Source organism: Chiloscyllium plagiosum, unplaced genomic scaffold (assembly GCF_037043375.1).
Source record: "Chiloscyllium plagiosum isolate Xiang-an unplaced genomic scaffold, Cpla_swu_hap1 HiC_scaffold_25, whole genome shotgun sequence".
In the NCBI taxonomy this organism is placed as follows: domain Eukaryota; kingdom Metazoa; phylum Chordata; class Chondrichthyes; order Orectolobiformes; family Hemiscylliidae; genus Chiloscyllium; species Chiloscyllium plagiosum.
The window spans coordinates 5,142,456-5,161,720 of NW_028270163.1; the positions used below are offsets into that span (position 1 = coordinate 5,142,456).

Below are 19,265 nucleotides of genomic sequence, written 5' to 3' on the forward strand. Positions count from 1 at the left end.
ACAGAAGTAATTCCTATTGTCAGCATATCAGTCAGTGTTAGAGCTGAGAAACTTGCAATCCATTGAGTACTTATTCAGATAGGGAAAACATTTAACCAATACACAGCATTTCTTTCAAGCAGCAGCAGACTGATACAATTATTTTCTTCACAATTGAGAGTGATGTTAGACACAGAAAGGACTTGTTACAATCAGCACCACATGCACACTGACCAGCAATGCACTGGCTCAGGGCACAGCTGAGTGTGTTGAAGATCTAAGACCCCTCAAGAGGGGCCTCTTGGTTCAAGATCGGTCAAAAGAATCGACAAATGCGGTCTATTCAAAAAGCAAGGGTCATCAGTTTATTGAATTAAGGTACCTTGACGCAATTCTATCCAGCAACACACAGGTCCACCTCTGGATGGACAAAACAGCCACAGAATTACAAAGACACAGCTAACACGGCAGTGTCAAAACCTCACGCAACAACTGAACAAAGCAGGTTCATAGCTCCTTGAAAGTGGAGTCGCAGGTAGATAGGATAGTGAAGAAGGCGTTTGGTATGCTTTCCTTTATTGGTCAGAGTATTGAGTACAGGAGTTGGGAGGTCATGTTGTGGCTGTACAGGACATTGGTTAGGCCACTGTTGGAATATTGTGTGCAATTCTGGTCTCCTTCCTATCGGAAAGATGTTGTGAAACTTGAAAGGGTTCAGAAAAGATTTACAGGGATATTGCCAGGGTTGGAGAATTTGAGCTATAGGGAGAGGCTGAACAGGCTGGGGCTGTTTTTCCTGGAGCGTTGGAGGCTGAGGGGTGACCTTATAGAGGTTTACAAGATTATGAGGGGCATGGATAGGATAAACAGACAAAGTCTTTTCCCTGGGGTTGGGGAGTCCAGAACTAGAGGGCATAGGTTTAGGGAGAGAGGGGAAAGATATAAAAGAGACCTAAAGGACAACTTTTTCACACAGAGGGTGGTACGAGTATGGAATGAGCTGCCAGAGGAAGTGGTGGAGGCTGGTACAATTACAACAATTGAAAGGCATTTGGATGGGTATATGAATAGGAAGGGTTTGGAGGGATATGGGCCGGGAGCTGGCAGGTGGGACTAGATTGGGTTGGGATATTTGGTCGGCTTGGACAGGTTGGACTGAAGGGTCTATTTCCATGCTGTTCATCTCTATGGCTCTATGACTCTAACTCTCCGGGCACCTTCTGAATATTCACTCACAACAATCATCATCTCCAAGCATAATTCCCCTCCCTCCATTATGTCCCGGGGGGGATTGGTGGTTACAGGATGTTTCTCCCTAATTTCCTCGTCCAGTGAAGTTAGACAGGTACATGGGTTACAGGTATAGCAATGGGCTGAATGGCCTGATTCTATGGTTCTATAATTCAACAGGCACTGGTGAGTGGACTCTGATTATTGAACTGGGGAAGGAGGTGGTATTATTCACAGATGAATACTATTGTAGCCCCCCTGGCTCTTACCTGAAATATCTACAACACCATCCTTTCCCCAGCTGGGTGCTATCTGATAGAATATACCCTCAAGTCTCACCCACAAGATTAAGCCATTAATTTCACTAATCTCACCCTGTTACTACTCAGTGACCCAACTTAATGTTGATCAGATTCCCTTAGTGCTGGAAGAAGTGAGGACTGCAGATGCTGGAGATCAGAGTCGAGAGTGTGGTGCTGGAAAAGCACAGCAGGTCAGGCAGCATCCGAGGAGCAGGAAAATCAATGTTTCAGGCATAATCCCTTCATCAGGAATGAGTACAATAGTATTCATCTATGAATGATGAGTCAGGCAAGTTGTAGACTTAAGGCCCAGTTCAGAACCTCAGATAATCTCAATGCCATTTCAGTTCAGTTCAAAAGGACTAGGATATTGACATCCTCCTCTGGAGATAGTTGCCGTTCACATACTACTTTTCAAACAAAAACAATGTTTTAACGCCCGTTGTCCTGATTAGAATTCCTCCCATTCCCAATCCCACCCAGATGAGATGACTCCGTTGACGTCTCACTGTTGTTTGTATAGTTATGTAAAAACAGCTTCTCCATTTACTCAAGCACTGGACTGCAATGTCATTCGCTGTATGTGAAGCACTTTCCGATGTTTGAGAGACTTGGGAAGGTTATAGATAAATGCAAGCCATTTCTTAGTTCTTACTGGTGGAGAGTGGGACGAGTAACAAGTTCCTTTCAAGGGCGGTGCTCTCAGGAAATGTTTGCCAAGCTCAGTTAGGCTGATGCTCTTGGCCACACAGGGAAAGAAAAGGCCATTCTGCCCCTCAGGCCTGTTTGGCCAGTTAGCGAGATCATGTGTGATCAATATCTCAAATCTAATACTTGCTTTTTCTCCTTAATACCCAACAACAACATGGAGATTCACCTCTCAAAGATTTCAACTGTCTCACAGAAACTACAACCCTAAGGGAGGGTAGGTTTCAGATTCCCACTATTCTTTCCTGGCTCTAAATATTAAATGACATCCACACATCCCTGTTACTCTCATTAGAGAAAATAGTGCCTCTCTCTCTCTATTTGTCCGATAAGAACTTATTAACATTATAAATATCCTAGTCAGCTCCCCTCAATCTTTTCAAGCCAGGAGAAATCAAGACAATTTGTTGCAACTTTCCTCATAACAACACTCTCAGCTTTAAAACATTGTGGACATTTCGGCATATTTGGCAGGGTGGAAATATGTACAACAAAATGCATCAGTCAATAATTTCACAACGACCGCTGTGCAGTAAACCATGGTTCCATTGTTCCTGTGCGTGTTCTTTTTGAAGATTCACACACACTTAACATTCAGAACAATCCTTCCTCACAATGTCTCGCTCAAGACCATGTATTGGCAGGACTCGTATCTGAACACACGTTTGCCTGTTAGAATATTTTCACTGTTGGTGTCACAAGCCACATCTCAGTTGTTTTAACATGTCTCTGTCTAATAGTCCTCAGACCAGTGCCACTTCTTGTGCAATACAAATCCCTTTTTTTGTTTTGTCTGTGTGGAAAATTTTAGAATGCAAATCAGTCCACCCACCCAGCTCACTATCTGCCTCTGCCCTCAGCTCATGTTCAGAGGTTTAGGTCACACTGAAGGCCAAGAAAGTTCCTGGTGGTGCCACCTCATGGCCTGGAGAAGCTGGCTGACTCCACTGGTGACTGCTTGTTGGGTTGTGGTGTTCAGTGATGTGCAAGGCCTCGGTGGAGCCAACCTCCATATGGGCCACTTGCACCACGTGCACTTTGCTGACCACTGTTTTCCTCAGGAGGCAGTTGAAGACTTTCTTGAAGCCTTTGCGGAAGTGTTTGGAGACCAGGGCGTAGACAATGGGGTTGAGGCAGGAGTTGGCATAGGACATGCAGTGTGACAAAAGCCTGAAGACATAGGTGGCCTGATTGAGAGGGAAGTGGCCGAACCAGAAACACAAGATAACCAGGTGATGGGGCAGCCAGCAGAGACAGAACAGGACAGCCACGATAATGATCATCTTCGTTACCTTGCGCTTGGCTTTCTTGGATTCAGACATGTCTTCGATGGGATCCACAGCAGTCCAAAGATACCTGATGGTCCTGGTATAGGCCAGGCTCAGAATCAACACTGGGATGATATACCCAAAGATGAAGGTGGAAATGTCCATGATCTTGCGCCTGTAGTCGTCCCAGACTGGGAAGCAGAGGGTCAGCTCTCTGTAGTGGATCACCTGATAGTAGCTGAGGTAAGGGCCAGCAAAGATGAGAGAGAGTGCCCAGATGATGCAGATGGTGGTCAGGGCGTTTCGGGGAGTCCGCAGCTCCCGGGATCGCAGTGGGTAGCGAATCGCCAGGTACCTGCAAGACAGGGCAAGTCATAAACCACAGGATTAATGATTGTACACGAGAGATTCAGGGAGGCAGACTGAGGAGATGACATTATCCACAACAGGATCAAAGTGAATCAGCAAGATGTCTCACAAGATATAGTTCACCCTCTTATAGCCAAGACAGTCTACCGAGTATCCAAGGAATTGTGTTAGTTACCTTCCTGATAATGGGCTTTGCATATCATCATAAACCAGCAGGGTATCTGGGCAAGGGCAAACATGAGCCAGGCCCTTGAGGAGTCCCGTATCTATAGACTTTAGTTAATCCAGACCACTGCATTCTCCCAGCTGTCACCCTTTCCAATCACCATTGTGCCCTTATGAACTGAATGTCCTCATAGAGTCATAGAGATGTACAGCATGGAAACAAACCCTTCGGTCCAACCCGTCCATGCCGACCAGATATCCCAACCCAATCTAGTCCCACCTGCCAGCACCCAGCCCATATCCCTCCAAACCCTTCCTATTCATATACCCATTGAAATGCCTTCTAAATGTTGTAGTTGTACCAGCCTCCACCACTTCCTCTGGCAGCTCATTCCATACAAGTACCACCCTCTGTGTGAGAAGTTGCCCTTTAGGTCTCTTTTATATCTTTCCCCTCTCTCCCTAAACCTATGCCCTCTAGTTCTGGACTCCCCACCCCACGGAAAAGATTTTGTCTCTTTATCCTATCCATGCCCCTCATAATTTTGTAAACCTCTATAAGGTCACCCCTCAGCCTCCGATGCTCCAGGGAAAACAGCCCCAGCCTGTTCAGCATCTCCCTGTAGCTCAAATCTCCAACCCTGGCAACATCCTTGTAAATTTTTTCTAAACCCTTTCAGGTTTCACAACATCCTTCCGATAGGAAGGAGACCAGAATTGCACACACTATTTCAACAGTGGCCTAACCAATGTCCTGTACAGCCGCAACATGACCTCCCAACTCCTGTACTCAATACTCTGACCAATAAAGGAAAGCATATCAAATGCCTTCTTCACTATCCTATCTACCTGTGACTCCACTTTTAAGGAGCTATGAACCTGCACTCCAAGGTCTCTTTGTTCAGCAACACTCCCTAGGACCTTACCATTAAGTGTATAAGTCCTGCTAAGATTTGCTTTCACAAAATGTAGCACCTCGCATTTATCTAAATTAAACTCCATCTGCCACTTCTCAGCCCATTGGCCCATTTGATCCAGATCCCGTTGTAATCTGATGTAACCCTTTTCGCTGTCCACTACACCTCCAATTTTGGTGTCATCTGCAAACTTACTAACTATACCTCTTATGCTCACATCCAAATCATTTATATAAATGATGAAAAGTAGTGGACCCAGCACCGATCCTTGTGGCACTCCACTGGTCACAGGCCTCCAGTCTGAAAAACAACCCTCCACCACCACCCTCTGTCTTCTACCTTTGAGCCAGTTCTGTTGCCAAATGGCTAGTTCTCCATGTATTCCATGAGATCTAACCTTGCTCACCAGTCTCCCATGGGGAACTTTGTCGAACGCCTTACTGAAGTCCATATAGATCACATCTACTGCTCTGCCCTCATCAATCCTCTATGTTATTTCTTCAAAAACTCAATCAAGTTTGTGAGACATGATTTCCCATTCACAAAGCCGTGTTGACTATCCCTAATCAGTCCTTGCCTTTCCAAATACATGTACACCCTGTCCGTCAGGATTCCCTCCAACAACTTGCCCACCACCGACATCAAGTTCACCAGTCTATAGTTCCTTGACTTGTCCTTACCACCCTTCAGAAACAGTGGCACCACGTTAGCCAACCTCCAGTCTTCCGGCACCTCACCTGTGACTATCGATGATACAAATATCTCAGCAAAAGGCCCAGCAATTACTTCTCTAGCTTCCCATAGAATTCTAGGGTACACCTGATCAGGTCCTGGGGATTTATCCACCTTTATGCGTTTCAAGACATCCAGCACTTCCTCCTCTGTAATCTGGACATTTTTCAAGATGTCACCATCCATTGAAATGGGGATGGGATGGTCTTTATCACATTGGGGCTGTTAATGGACAAAGTACAATTGTGGTTTGTCATTACCTTGAGTAGGAGGGCTGACAAGCGATCTCTCCCACTCTTACCATCTGCCATCGTGTGTATTGGAAGGATTTACATAATGTTTGGCCACATTATGAATGCATCTTCCATAGTCAATAAGTGTTGATGTGGGAGTTTCTGGTGCAGAGATTAGGAGCACTACTACTGCCTATTACTTCCTCAATACAGTCGTACTATGTAGGACACATTGGCAACATTGACCTGGATTTGGCAGGTAATATTGAAGGGAAAATGCTCCCCATTCATAAACCTAAAGGACAGAAGGAAGCTATTTTCCATTTTATGTTCTTGTCAGCTGTAAGAGACCTCTCTGATCTCATCCCAAATTCTAACTCTTGGTCCATAGCCCTGCACTTTATAGTAATTGTGTAAATTCGGGTGAAATTTCCTCTTAGTTCTTCGGGCTAAAGGGATCAGAGATTGTGGAGGAGAAAGTGGGAACACAGTTGGGGTGATCGGCCATGGTCAGACTGAATAGTGCAGCTGACACAAAGGGCTGAATGGCCTACTCCTGATCTTATTTTCTATATTTCTATGTTTTTACAGGTCACAGCTAGAGTATTGTGTGCAGTTCTGGAATCCATATTATTGGAAGGATGTGATAGTACTGGAGAGGAGTTGCCTGGACTGGAGAGTTTCAGATACAAAGAGAGATTGCACAGACTGATGGAACAAATGGGACATTCCCACAGAAGGCTACTGCAACATTTCTAGGTTATCGAGAAACTAGGCACAAAGGAAGAGTTACAGACAAAAGGAATGAGGTTGTAAGCACTTTTTTTCATGGATATGGAAAGCATTATATTTAGGTTTGGGATATCAACCACTGGCAGCTTGCACTTGGAATAGTTATCTGCCTCCAACTGAGTTTTAATGGGAAGAGGCTGTAGTTTATTACAAATCAGCAATCACATTGGCAAGATAGGAGATGTTACTCAGAATATGAAGAGACCTCTGGGTTTAGGTCTTCTATTTGCCACCCCATTTTCCACCATTAATTATAAATCTCTTCTGCATGAGAGGAAAACTTTAAATTTTACTCTCAGGAGGCTGTTTCCTTCCTCATTGAGCCTCTGATTCAGGGCAGGGCCTGCTCCTACAGATTCCCATTTCCTGACAGATCTGTAACTGCCAGGTATGATCTGCATCTAGCTCACACGTGTCTGTGCTTCTCTTACCAGGTCTGAAGTTAAAGACTTTTATCAGGAAGTGCTACTTCTCCCATGTCGAGCTTCAAGGAGTCACACTGTTCAGCTGCTGCAGCTACTGACTGGGTGCATGAGTAATTCTGAACACTGTAAATTCTTTAAAGCTGTAAATAGATGTGCATTCTGGTGATTGTATGGTTGAATTCTAATTCCACCAGTGCCACCATGTTATTTTTGGTTTTGGGATGCTACTTACAGTTTGGGTAGTTTTGCTGCCACTATCTGAGACTTAATTGAGAAGGGACTCTTAACTTAAACAAGTTGGAGATTATTGCCTGGTAATGAACTAGTACAAATTGTGTTATTAAGTTAGACAGCGTTACTAAAGCTATGAGGAGACCTGTGGACATAATGTTCACTCCAGAAGAGCCGAATGTGTTCTGGCTTATAGAACATAGAACATAGAAAAGTACAGCACAGAACAGGCCCTTTGGCCCACGATGTTGTGCCGAGGGTTAATCCTAATGTAAAATAAAATAACTTAACCTACGCACCCCTCAACTCCCTGCTCTCCATGTGCATGTCCAGCAGTCGCTTAAATGTCCCCAATGACTCTATTTCCACCACCACCGCTGGCAATGCATTCCATGCATTCACAACTCTCTGCGTAAAGAACCTACCTCTGACGTCTCCTCTATACCTTTCCCCTAATATCTTAAAACTATGATGCCTCATGCCAGTCAATCCAGCCCTGGGGAAAAGTCTCTGGTTATTGACTCTATCTATTCCTCTCATTATCTTGTACACCTCGATCAGATCTCCTCTCTTCCTCCTTCTCTCCAGAGAGAAAAGTCCAAGCTTATTCAACCTTTCTTCATAAGGCAAGCCCTCCAGTCCAGGTAGCATCCTGGTAAACCTTCTTTGCACCCTCTCCAAAGCCTCTGTATTTTCCTATAGTAGGGCAACCAGAACTGGACACAATATTCCAAGTGTGGTCTCACCAGGGACTTGTAGAGCTGCAGCAAAACCTCGCAGCTTTTAAACTCGATCCCCCTATTAATGAAAGCCAAAACACCATATGCTTTCTTAACAACCCTATCCACTTGGGTGGCAACTTTGAGGGATCTATGTATTTGCACACCCAGATCCCTCTGTTTCTCCACACTGCCAAGAATCCTGTCTTTAATCCTATATTCAGCATTCGAGTTCGACCTTCCAAAATGCATCACTTCGCATTTATCCAGTTTGAACTCCATCTGCCATCTCTCAGCCCAGCTCTGCAACCTGTCTATGTTGCATTGTAGCCTGCAATAACCCTTGATACTATCAACAGCACCTCCAACCTTTGTGTTGTCTGCAAATTTACTAAATCACCCCTCAACCTCCTCATTGAAGACATTTATAAAAACTACAAAGAGCAGAGGCCCAAGAACAGAGCCCTGCGGGACCCCACTCAACACTGTCCTCCAGGCAGAATACTTTCCATCTACAACCACACTCTGCCTTCTGTCAGCCAACCAGTTCTGAACCCATTTAGCCTCCCTGTATCCCATACTTCCTGACTTTATGAATGAGCCTACCATGGGGAACCTTATCAAATGCCTTGCTGAAGTCCATATACACCATATCCACTGCTCGACCTTCATCGACCTGTCTCGTCACCTCCTCAAAGAACTCAATAAGATTTGTGAGACATGACCTGCCCCTCACAAAGCTACACTGACTGCCTTTAATCACACTATGCTTTTCGAAATAGTCATAAATCCTATCACTCAGAATTCTTTCCAAAACTTTGCTGACCACAGATGTAAGACTGACTGGTCTGTAATTGCCAGGGATTTCCCTATTACCCTTCTTGAAAAGAGGAACAACATTCGCCTCCTTCCAATCCTCCGGTACGTCTCCCGTGGAGAGCGAGGAGGCAAATATTCTTCGCCAGCGGCTTAGCAACCTCCTTTCTCGCTTTCCTCACCTAAGCCTGTAAGACATCGCTTGGTTGAGTGGAACTCAACGTAGTGTTCAACATTAACCCTTTCTGAACCAGATAGCCCAATAGACAACAAGATTGGAACAGCATTACTCAGAGAATGAACCCAGGGGAAGCCTGGGCAACAGTTAACAGAAGCTTCAGTTGCAATACAAACTATAGTGAGTCCTTGCTTCAAGTTGTCGTTTCATTCCAGAAAGGCATGACTTAAACTGAAACAACTTTAATGGAATCAGATTTTCCCATTGAAACCAATGTAAAAGCTGTCGTTGGGTTCTGTTGGACCTTCATCATCAGAGAATAAAATTCAATCTTTTTACCCTGTATGCTGAAATATGATAAATGCCAAAGTCCTATATTGGTAAATGAAATAACCTTTTAAAATAGCTCTAAAATGTAAAAGAAATATGCCCTCTCATTCGATATGCCTCCTGCCTACCGCCAATCCTGCTGTCCATTTCTACTGCTTGCTCACACTGACTTCCACATATCTTCTGATCAGATGGACGGATGGGCCAAGGAGTGGCAGATGGAGTTTAATCTAGATAAATGTGAGGTGCTACAACTTTGTATGCAACACACGTGTACTCCAGTAACCAGGAGTCATCACAAATGTGAAAGGATTTAGTCAAAGTGCTCAGTTTACCTGACTGACAGAAGGTTAAAAGGAAATACTCACCAGGTTTCTATAGTTGTCGTGGTGGGCCACTCTGCAGGGAATCTCATTAGTCAGAGGGAAATAATTCTGGGTGGGTTACTCTTCAGACGGTCAGTGTGGACTTGTCGGGCTGAAGGGCCTGTTTCTACATCGTAGGGAATCTCATCTCATCTCAACCTTTATTTTTAAAACTGCGACCGATTGATTGCAGTTTCCTTGATTGAAAGCAGTGTAGTTCCTTTTTAGTCCAGTAAAATAAGTTTAAAAAGTGGTCACTGTATGACTAAAGCATGACTTTGAACTCCTTTGATCATTCAACAGGCATTTCACCGCTTTGGTCTTCAGCACGTCACACCAAGATCTGAAGAAACAGCGCTCTACAGAGCAATGCAGTGATTAGACAACGGTCTTTACACAAAGGAACCCAGCCTATCAGCATTTTCCACCTGCTTATGTAAGTGTCCCAGAATTAAGCAAGTTTAGTCAGACTCCATCCACATTTCAGTGGGGAGAAGAAAATGCCCTCAATATTGCACTAAATACAATCCCTACTCTGTGGAAGCAGGCTTTTTGACCCAACAAGAACAAACCAACCCTCTGAAGAGCACCTTCCCAGACCTATCCATCTCTGTACCTCCACATTTACCGTGTCTAACCCATCTAGCCTGTAAATCCCCAGCCACAATGGGAAAATTTAGCATGGCCAATCCACTTAGCCTGCACACCTTTGGACTCTGGGAGAAAACCCACACAGACAGTCACGCGAGGCTGGAATTGAATCCAGGTCCCTGGAGCTGTGAGACAGCAGTGCTAACCACTGTCTGCTTTGCCAATCCCGGCTGCATACATTTCATGGATGTTCTTTGCCCTCCAGGTGGATATTCCTTCAGCCGTTCCATTATTCCCATTCTAAGCTATTTATCTCTCCACTTCCTTCTTCAAGACACTCCTTACAACCCACTCCTTTTGCATATGGTCACCTGTCCAAATATCTCCTTTTGCCACAAGACATGCTGAATCCATCACACTTAAATCTAAGTCATTTATATAAAGTACAAGCAGCAAGACCCCCAGCACTGACCCCTGTGGGACATCACTGGGCATAGACTTGCAGTCCGAAAACACCCCCAACCATCATCCTTTACTTCCCGCCACTCAACCAATTGCAGAACCAGTTTTTGAAATTTCCACGGATCCCATGGGCTCTTACCTTTACTGTCAGTCTCCCATGAGGGACCTTATCAAAACACCTTGCTGATGTCCAGGTAGACTGCATAAAAAGCATTGTCTGGAGTCACACGTAGGCCAGACCAGGTAAGACCTTCGCTAAAGGACATGAGTAAGTCAGATAGGTTTTCCCAGCAATTGACAGTGGTTAAATCGTCATCAGTAGACTAACATATTTCACTTCAGACGTATCATTTTTAATCAAATTCAAATTTAAATCTGCCAACTGGAGCAATGCCCTCCAGAACATTGGCCTGGGATTTTGGATTCCTAATCCAGTGACGTTGCCACTGCTCACCCAAGAGTAAAGACATGCAGTATCATTGCTGCTTATAATCTGGTTAAAATACAACAATAACAGAATTTTTGACTTTAACAGTAACATTTCCTCAGGTGCTTCAGAGGAATATTATCGAACAAACTGATTTTGTAGCTTCCTACAGTGTGGAAGCCCCATTTCACCCATCAAGTCCACACCAACCCTCCAAAAAGCATCCCACACAAACACACCCCGTCTCTGCATTTCCCACAGCCAATCCACCTAATCTGCACATCTCTGGATGGTGGGAGGAAACCCATACAGACCCAGGGAGAATGTGCAAACTTCACACAGACAGTTGCCTGAGGCTGGAATCAACCTCAGGTTGCTGGAGCTGTGAGGCAGCAGTGCTAACCACTGAGCCACCATCAGAGAATCCCGACAGTGGGGAAGCAGGCCATTCAGCCCATCAAGTCTACACCACCCAGACTCACACCCACACTGTATTCCTGTAACCCTGCGCCTCCAATGGAGACTGAAGTGAGACATGATTGAGATGTATAAAATTATGAGGGGTATAGACAGGGTAAGAAATGTTTCCCTTTGATGGAGGGATCAGTGACCAGAAGACACGGACTCGGGGAAGGCATAGGAGGTTTAGAATACAAGTGAGGAAAAGGTGGGAGGCTGGAACTCACTGCCTGGGAGAGTAGGTGAGGCAGGAACACCAGTACCATTGCAGAAGTATTGCAATGTGTACTTAGAATGTCAAGGCATACAAGGCTATGGGCCAAATGCTGGAAAATTGAATTAGAATAGTTAGGTGGTTGGTTTTGACTTGGTCAGACGTGTTGGGCTGAAGGACCTTTCTCTATTCTGTAGGCCTCAATGACTGTACAGCTGTGACCTGCAGTAACGTGGCTGACTCTTGATGGTCCTCTTGGTAGTAAATGCTGGCCCACGAACAAATTAAATACAGCAGGGACAGTACACCAAGGCTGCATGCTTTATTATCGCATTATATTTCCTGCTGGATATTGGTTTGGACATTATGGAGGCAATGTTGGGGAAGACATCATCTTATCATTGCAGGATCACTAGGCCTGGATTCATGGACAACATGGTTTAGCTGGCTGATAGATCGTAGGCCATTTCCCCCCAGACGTGATCGACGATGCTCTCCACCGCATCTCCTCCACTTCCTGCTCCTCCGCCCTTGAGCCCCGCCCCTCCAACCACCACCAGGACAGAACCCCACTGGTCCTCATCTACCACCCCACCAACCTCCATATACAGCGTATCATCCGCCGTCATTTCCGCCACCTCCAAACGGAACCCACCACCAGGGATATATTTCCCTCCATCCCCTATCAGCGTTCAGAAAAGACCACTCCCTCCGCGACTCCCTCGTCAGGTCCACAGCACCCACCAACCCAACCTCCACTCCCGGCACCTTCCACTGCAACCACAAGAAATGCAAAACTTGCCCACACCTCCCCCCTTACTCCCCTCCAAGGCCCCAAGGGATACTTCCATATCCGCCACAAATTCAGCTGCACCTCCACACACATCATTTATTGCATCTGCTGCACCCAATGTGGCCTCCTCTATATTGGGGAGACAGGCCGCCTACTTGCGGAATGTTTCAGAGAACACCTCTGGGACACCTGGACCAACCAACCCAACCACCCTGTGGCTGAACACTTCAACTCCCCCTCCCACTCCACCAAGGACATGCAGGTCCTTGGACTCCTCCATCGCCAGACCATAGCACCACAACGGCTGGAGGAAGAGCGCCTCATCTTCCGCCTAGGAACCCTCCAGCCACAGGGGATGAACTTGGATTTCTCCAGTTTCCTCATTTCCCCTCCCCGCATCTTGTCTCAGTCAAGTCCCTCGAACTCAGCACCACCTTCCTAACCTGCAATCTTCTTCCTGACCTCTCCGCCCCCACTCCACTCCGGCCTATCACCCACACCCTCACCTCCTTCCACCTATCGCATTTCCAACGCACCTCCCCCAAGTCCCTCCTCCCTACCTTTTATCTTAGCCTGCTTGGCACACTTTTCTCATTCCTGAAGAAGGGCTCATGCCCGAAACGTCGATTCTCCTGTTCCTTGGATGCTGCCTGACCTGCTGCGCTTTTCCAGCAACACATTTTCAGCTCTAATCTCCAGCATCTGCAGTCCTCACTTTCTCCTTCTGCAACCAATACTCAACACCCAATCTCCCCACAGACTACACTCAACACCCAATCTCCCCACAGACTACACTCAACTCCCAAACTCCCCACAGACTACACTCAACACTCAAACTCCCCACAGACTACACTCAACACCCAAACTCCCCACAGACTACACTCAACACCCAAACTCCCCACAGACTACACTCAACACACAAACTCCCCACAGACTACACTCAACACCCAATCTCCCCACAGACTACACTCAACACCCAAACTCCCCACAGACTACACTCAGCACCCAAACTCCCCACAGACTATACTCAACACCCAATCTCCCCACAGACTACACTCAACACCCAATCTCACCACAGACTACACTCAACACCCAAACTCCCCACAGACTACACTCAACACCCAATCTCCCCACAGACTACACTCAGCACACAAACTCCCCACAGACTACACTCAACACCCAATCTCCCCACAGACTACACTCAACACACAAACTCCCCACAGACTACACTCAACTCCCAATCTCACCACAGACTACACTCAACACCCAAACTCCCCACAGACTACACTCAACACCCAATCTCCCCACAGACTACACTCAGCACACAAACTCCCCACAGACTACACTCAACACCCAATCTCCCCACAGACTACACTCAACACACAAACTCCCCACAGACTACACTCAACACCCAATCTCCCCACAGACTACACTCAACACCCAATCTCCCCACAGACTACACTCAACACACAAACTCCCCACAGGCTACACTCAACACCCAAACTCCCCACAGACTACACTCAACACCCAAACTCCCCACAGACTACACTCAGCACACAAACTCCCCACAGACTACACTCAACTCCCAATCTCACCACAGACTACACTCAACACCCAAACTCCCCACAGACTACACTCAGCACACAAACTCCCCACAGACTACACTCAACTCCCAATCTCACCACAGACTACACTCAACACCCAAACTCCCCACAGACTACACTCAGCACACAAACTCCCCACAGACTACACTCAACACCCAATCTCCCCACAGACTACACTCAACACACAAACTCCCCACAGACTACACTCAACACCCAATCTCCCCACAGACTACACTCAACACCCAATCTCCCCACAGACTACACTCAACACACAAACTCCCCACAGGCTACACTCAACACCCAATCTCCCCACAGACTACACTCAACACCCAAACTCCCCACAGACTACACTCAACACCCAATCTCCCCACAGACTACACTCAACACCCAATCTCCCCACAGACTACACTCAACACACAAACTCCCCACAGGCTACACTCAACACCCAATCTCCCCACAGACTACACTCAACACACAAACTCCCCACAGACTACACTCAACACCCAATCTCCCCACAGACTACACTCAACACCCAATCTCCCCACAGACTACACTCAACACACAAACTCCCCACAGGCTACACTCAACACCCAAACTCCCCACAGACTACACTCAACACCCAAACTCCCCACAGACTACACTCAGCACCCAAACTCCCCACAGACTACACTCAACACCCAAACTCCCCACAGACTACACTCAGCACACAAACTCCCCACAGACTACACTCAGCACACAAACTCCCCACAAACTATACTCAACACACAAACACCCCACAGACTACACTCAGCACACAAACTCCCCACAAACTATTCTCAACACACAAACTCCCCACAGACTACACTCAGCACACAAACTCCCCACAAACTATACTCAACACCCAATCTCCCCACAGACTACACTCAACACCCAATCTCCCCACAGACTACACTCAACTCCCAAACTCCCCACAGACTACACTCAACACACAAACTCCCCACAGACTACACTCAACACACAAACTCCCCACAGACTACACTCAACACCCAATCTCCCCACAGACTACACTCAGCACACAAACTCCCCACAGACTACAATCAGCACACAAACTCCCCACAGACTACACTCAGCACACAAACTCCCCACAGACTACACTCAACACCCAATCTCCCCACAGACTACACTCAACACACAAACTCCCCACAGACTACACTCAACACCCAATCTCCCCACAGACTACACTCAACACCCAATCTCCCCACAGACTACAATCAGCACACAAACTCCCCACAGACTACACTCAGCACACAATCTCCCCACAGACTACACTCAACACCCAAACTCCACACAGACTACACTCAGCACCCAATCTCCCCACAGACTACACTCAACACCCAAACTCCCCACAGACTACACTCAACACCCAATCTCCCCACAGACTACACTCAACTCCCAAACTCCCCACAGACTACACTCAACACCCAAACTCCCCACAGACTACACTCAACACCCAATCTCCCCACAGACTACACTCAACACCCAATCTCCCCACAGACTACACTCAACACCCAAACTCCCCACAGACTACACTCAGCACACAATCTCCCCACAGACTACACTCAGCACACAAACTCCCCACAGACTACACTCAGCACACAAACTCCCCACAGACTACACTCAGCACACAAACTCCCCACAGACTACACTCAGCACACAATCTCCCCACAGACTACACTCAGCACACAAACTCCCCACAGACTACACTCAGCACACAAACTCCCCACAGACTACACTCAGCACACAATCTCCCCACAGACTACACTCAACACCCAAACTCCCCACAGACTACACTCAACACCCAATCTCCCCACAGATTACACTCAACTCCCAAACTCCCCACAGACTACACTCAACACCCAAACTCCCCACAGACTACACTCAACACCCAATCTCCCCACAGACTACACTCAACACCCAAACTCCCCACAGACTACACTCAACACCCAATCTCCCCACAGACGACACTCAACACCCAATCTCCCCACAGACTACATGGAACACCCAACATCAACCTCACCCAACAGACCACATTCAACACCCAAACTCTCCCAAAACTACAGTCAATTCCCTGGAATCTAGTCAACACCTCAACATTCTCACAAACTACACCCTTTCCTTGTACTACCTGTTTATATTCTGCTCATGCAATCTCTACCCAACATCCATCCAGTACGCTTAAATAACCTAGTACTGTATTTGGTGAAATCTCTAATCAATGCCACTTTTGAAACTGTATTTACTATAGATCCAGTTCAAACTTTGTTCAATATCGGCCAAGGAGTTAGCAACCAAGCAGGTTAGCCTGTTCACACTGTCCAGCCTACTCTGCCTCATCTGACGGAGGAGTGATTGTCCTCGTTAGAACTCTCTGCACTCAGTACATTCTGTGATGTGATACTTTCAGACTGGCTGCTCCAGAGGATGGTATGTGTGTATGTGTGTGCATCTGTGTGTGCGCGCGTATCTGTGTGTTTGCGTGTCTGTCTGTATGTGTACATGCATGTGTGTGTTTGTGTCTCTGTGTGTGTCTGTGCCTGTGTGTGTGTGTTTCTGTGTTTGTGTCTGTGTGTGTATGTATGGTGTGTGTATGTCCGTGTGTGTGTCTCTGTGTGTCTGTTTGTGTGTTGCGTGTGTCAGTCTGTGTGTGTGTGTGTGTGTATATGTGTGTCTGTGTGTGCGTGTGTCTGTCTGTGTGTGTGTGTCTGTGTGTGTGTGTGCGTGTGTCTGCCTGTGTGTGTCTGTGTGTGCGTGTGTCTGTCTGTGTGTGTCTGTCTGTGTGTGCATGTGTGTGTGCGTGTGTCTGTGTGTGCGTGTCTGTGTGTGCGTGTGTCTGTTTGTGTGTGTCTGTCTGTGCATGTGTCTGTCTGTGCATGTGTGTGTGTGTGTCTGTGTGTGCGTGTGTCTGTGTGTGTGTCTGTGTGTGCATGTGTCTGTGTGTGTGCGTGTGTCTGTGTGTGCGTGTGTCTGTGTGTGTGTGTGTCTGTCTGTGCATGTGTCTGTCTGTGCATGCATGTGTGTGTCTGTGTTTGCGTGTGTGTGTGTGTGCGTGTCTGTCTGTGTGCATGTGTATGTGTGTCTCTCTCTCTGTATGTGTGTGTGTGTGTCTGTCTCTCTCTCTCTCTCTGTGGGTGGGGGAGGTGCAGCATTTCTGCCTGTCAGGCAGATTCTCCTGCATTCTGTCCCATCCCAGGACTTGTTGATCACTGCAGGGGTGTTCAGGATATCATTCCAGAGTTTGAGAATCTGTCTGCTCCTCCTTCCACCCATTCCCATTCCCATAGGGGAAAAGCACTCGGCTGAAGATACCAAGCAAACGGGAGTGATTTAGGAAGCAGGGTATGACCTTTTCAAGCAGCTTCCTGTATTTTGGAAGGTGCTGTCACACTCTCATATTCAATTGCCTCCTGGATCTGCTTCTTTCAGCTTTCCTCTGAATCGCTGACATTGCAGAATAACCTCCTGAAAATCGTTCATCTCCAAAACCACCCTCTGTACTGTCCTGCTTGTAACTGATTCTGAGGTTAAACAAACCTCTGGATGGACAAAGCTGAGAGATTCCAACTCCAACTGGTTTCTTCAGCGTGTTCACAGGAGGCCTTTCTCCCCACACACTGTTGCTGATAGCCCTAACCCTGTCATTTCTGCGATTGGCAGGAGATATTGTGAAAGCATAGGCTGACGTTAGAGATGGATCACTGCTCAGCAGCAAGACAGAAACACAAGAGAGACACACTGGGCCAACTCACACAGCCCCTGTTCCTACAAAGTTAAAAATCACACAACACCAGGTTATAGTCCAACAGGTTTAATTGAAAGCACTAGCTTTCGGAGCACAACCACCTGATGAAGGAGCAGTGCTCCGAAAGCTAGTGCTTCCAAATAAACCTGTCAGACTATAACCTGGTGTTGTGTGATTTTCAACTTTGTACACTCCAGTCCAACACCGGCAACTCCACATTATGACTACCCCTGTTCCTACAGATTGCAACATGATACTCACTCTTGATCAGATCCAGGAACACAATAACCAAACCGAGGGGGAAATTAGTGACTTTCAATCCTGTCAATGGCTCCTTCCTGAATTCCACTCAGGGTCACAGAGTGTCACAGTCCTAGTCCCAATCCCAGATTTAATCCCAGATTCAGGGTCAATCCCATTTCTAATCCTGTCCCCTCCTAATTAGATACCTTATACTACCCGGTTTGAAAAGCCCCCTCACCCTCCGAGTGCCCATCCCTACCCTGATTGAAGAGGGCCCTGCTCCAGCCCCTGCCCAGGTGGTGTTGGACCCACCTGTCGACGGAGACTGCGGCCAAGGTGAAGCTGCTGGCGTAGACGGTCAGGTAGATGAAGAAATGGACGAGCTTGCACATGAAGGAGCCGAAGACCCAGGAATCCAGGGTGTAGATGGTGCCCTGGAAGGGCACACAGCACAGGATGAAACAGAGGTCGGCAATGCCCAGGTTCAGGATGAACAGGTTGGTGGTGTTGCTGGTCATCTGGCCATTCCGAAGGAGCACAGCTAGGACCAGGCTGTTGCCCACTGTACCCAGCAGGAAGATTAGACAGAAGACCAGAGGCACGATGACCCTCTCGGGTCTCCCCTCCCAGCCTTGGCAGGAGCTGCAGCTCTGGCTTATATTCATCTCGGTCGCTGGCAGCTGCCCAGACCCAGCTCCTCTCTCCCCCACTCTTCTCTCTCTCTCTCTCCCCCCCCCACCTGCGCTCTCCCCCTCTCTCTCTCTACCCCCTCCCCTCTCTCTACCTCTCTCTCTACCCCCTCCTCTCTCTTTCTCCCTCTCCCTCCTCTCTCTCTCCCTCCCTCTCTCTCTGCTGCCCTTTTACATCTGTCTCCCCTCTCCCCTCTCTCTCTCTCCCTCTTCTCTGCTGCCCTTTTAAAGCTGTCATCTACTCTT

At 47.1% G+C, this 19,265-nt stretch overlaps 1 protein-coding gene across 1 annotated transcript; it reads right to left on the bottom strand.

Moving 5' to 3' along the window:
• Positions 1-321: 321 nt before the first annotated feature.
• LOC122561910 (galanin receptor 2a-like) lies at positions 322-18,995 on the bottom strand. Its single transcript, XM_043714237.2, has 2 exons — positions 18,643-18,995; positions 322-3,842 (listed from the first exon to the last, which is right to left on the bottom strand). The coding sequence occupies exons 1-2, from the start codon at positions 18,993-18,995 to the stop codon at positions 3,095-3,097; spliced, it is 1,101 nt and encodes a 366-aa protein (XP_043570172.1). The 3' UTR covers positions 322-3,094.
• Between the last annotated feature and the right edge of the window lie 270 nt (positions 18,996-19,265).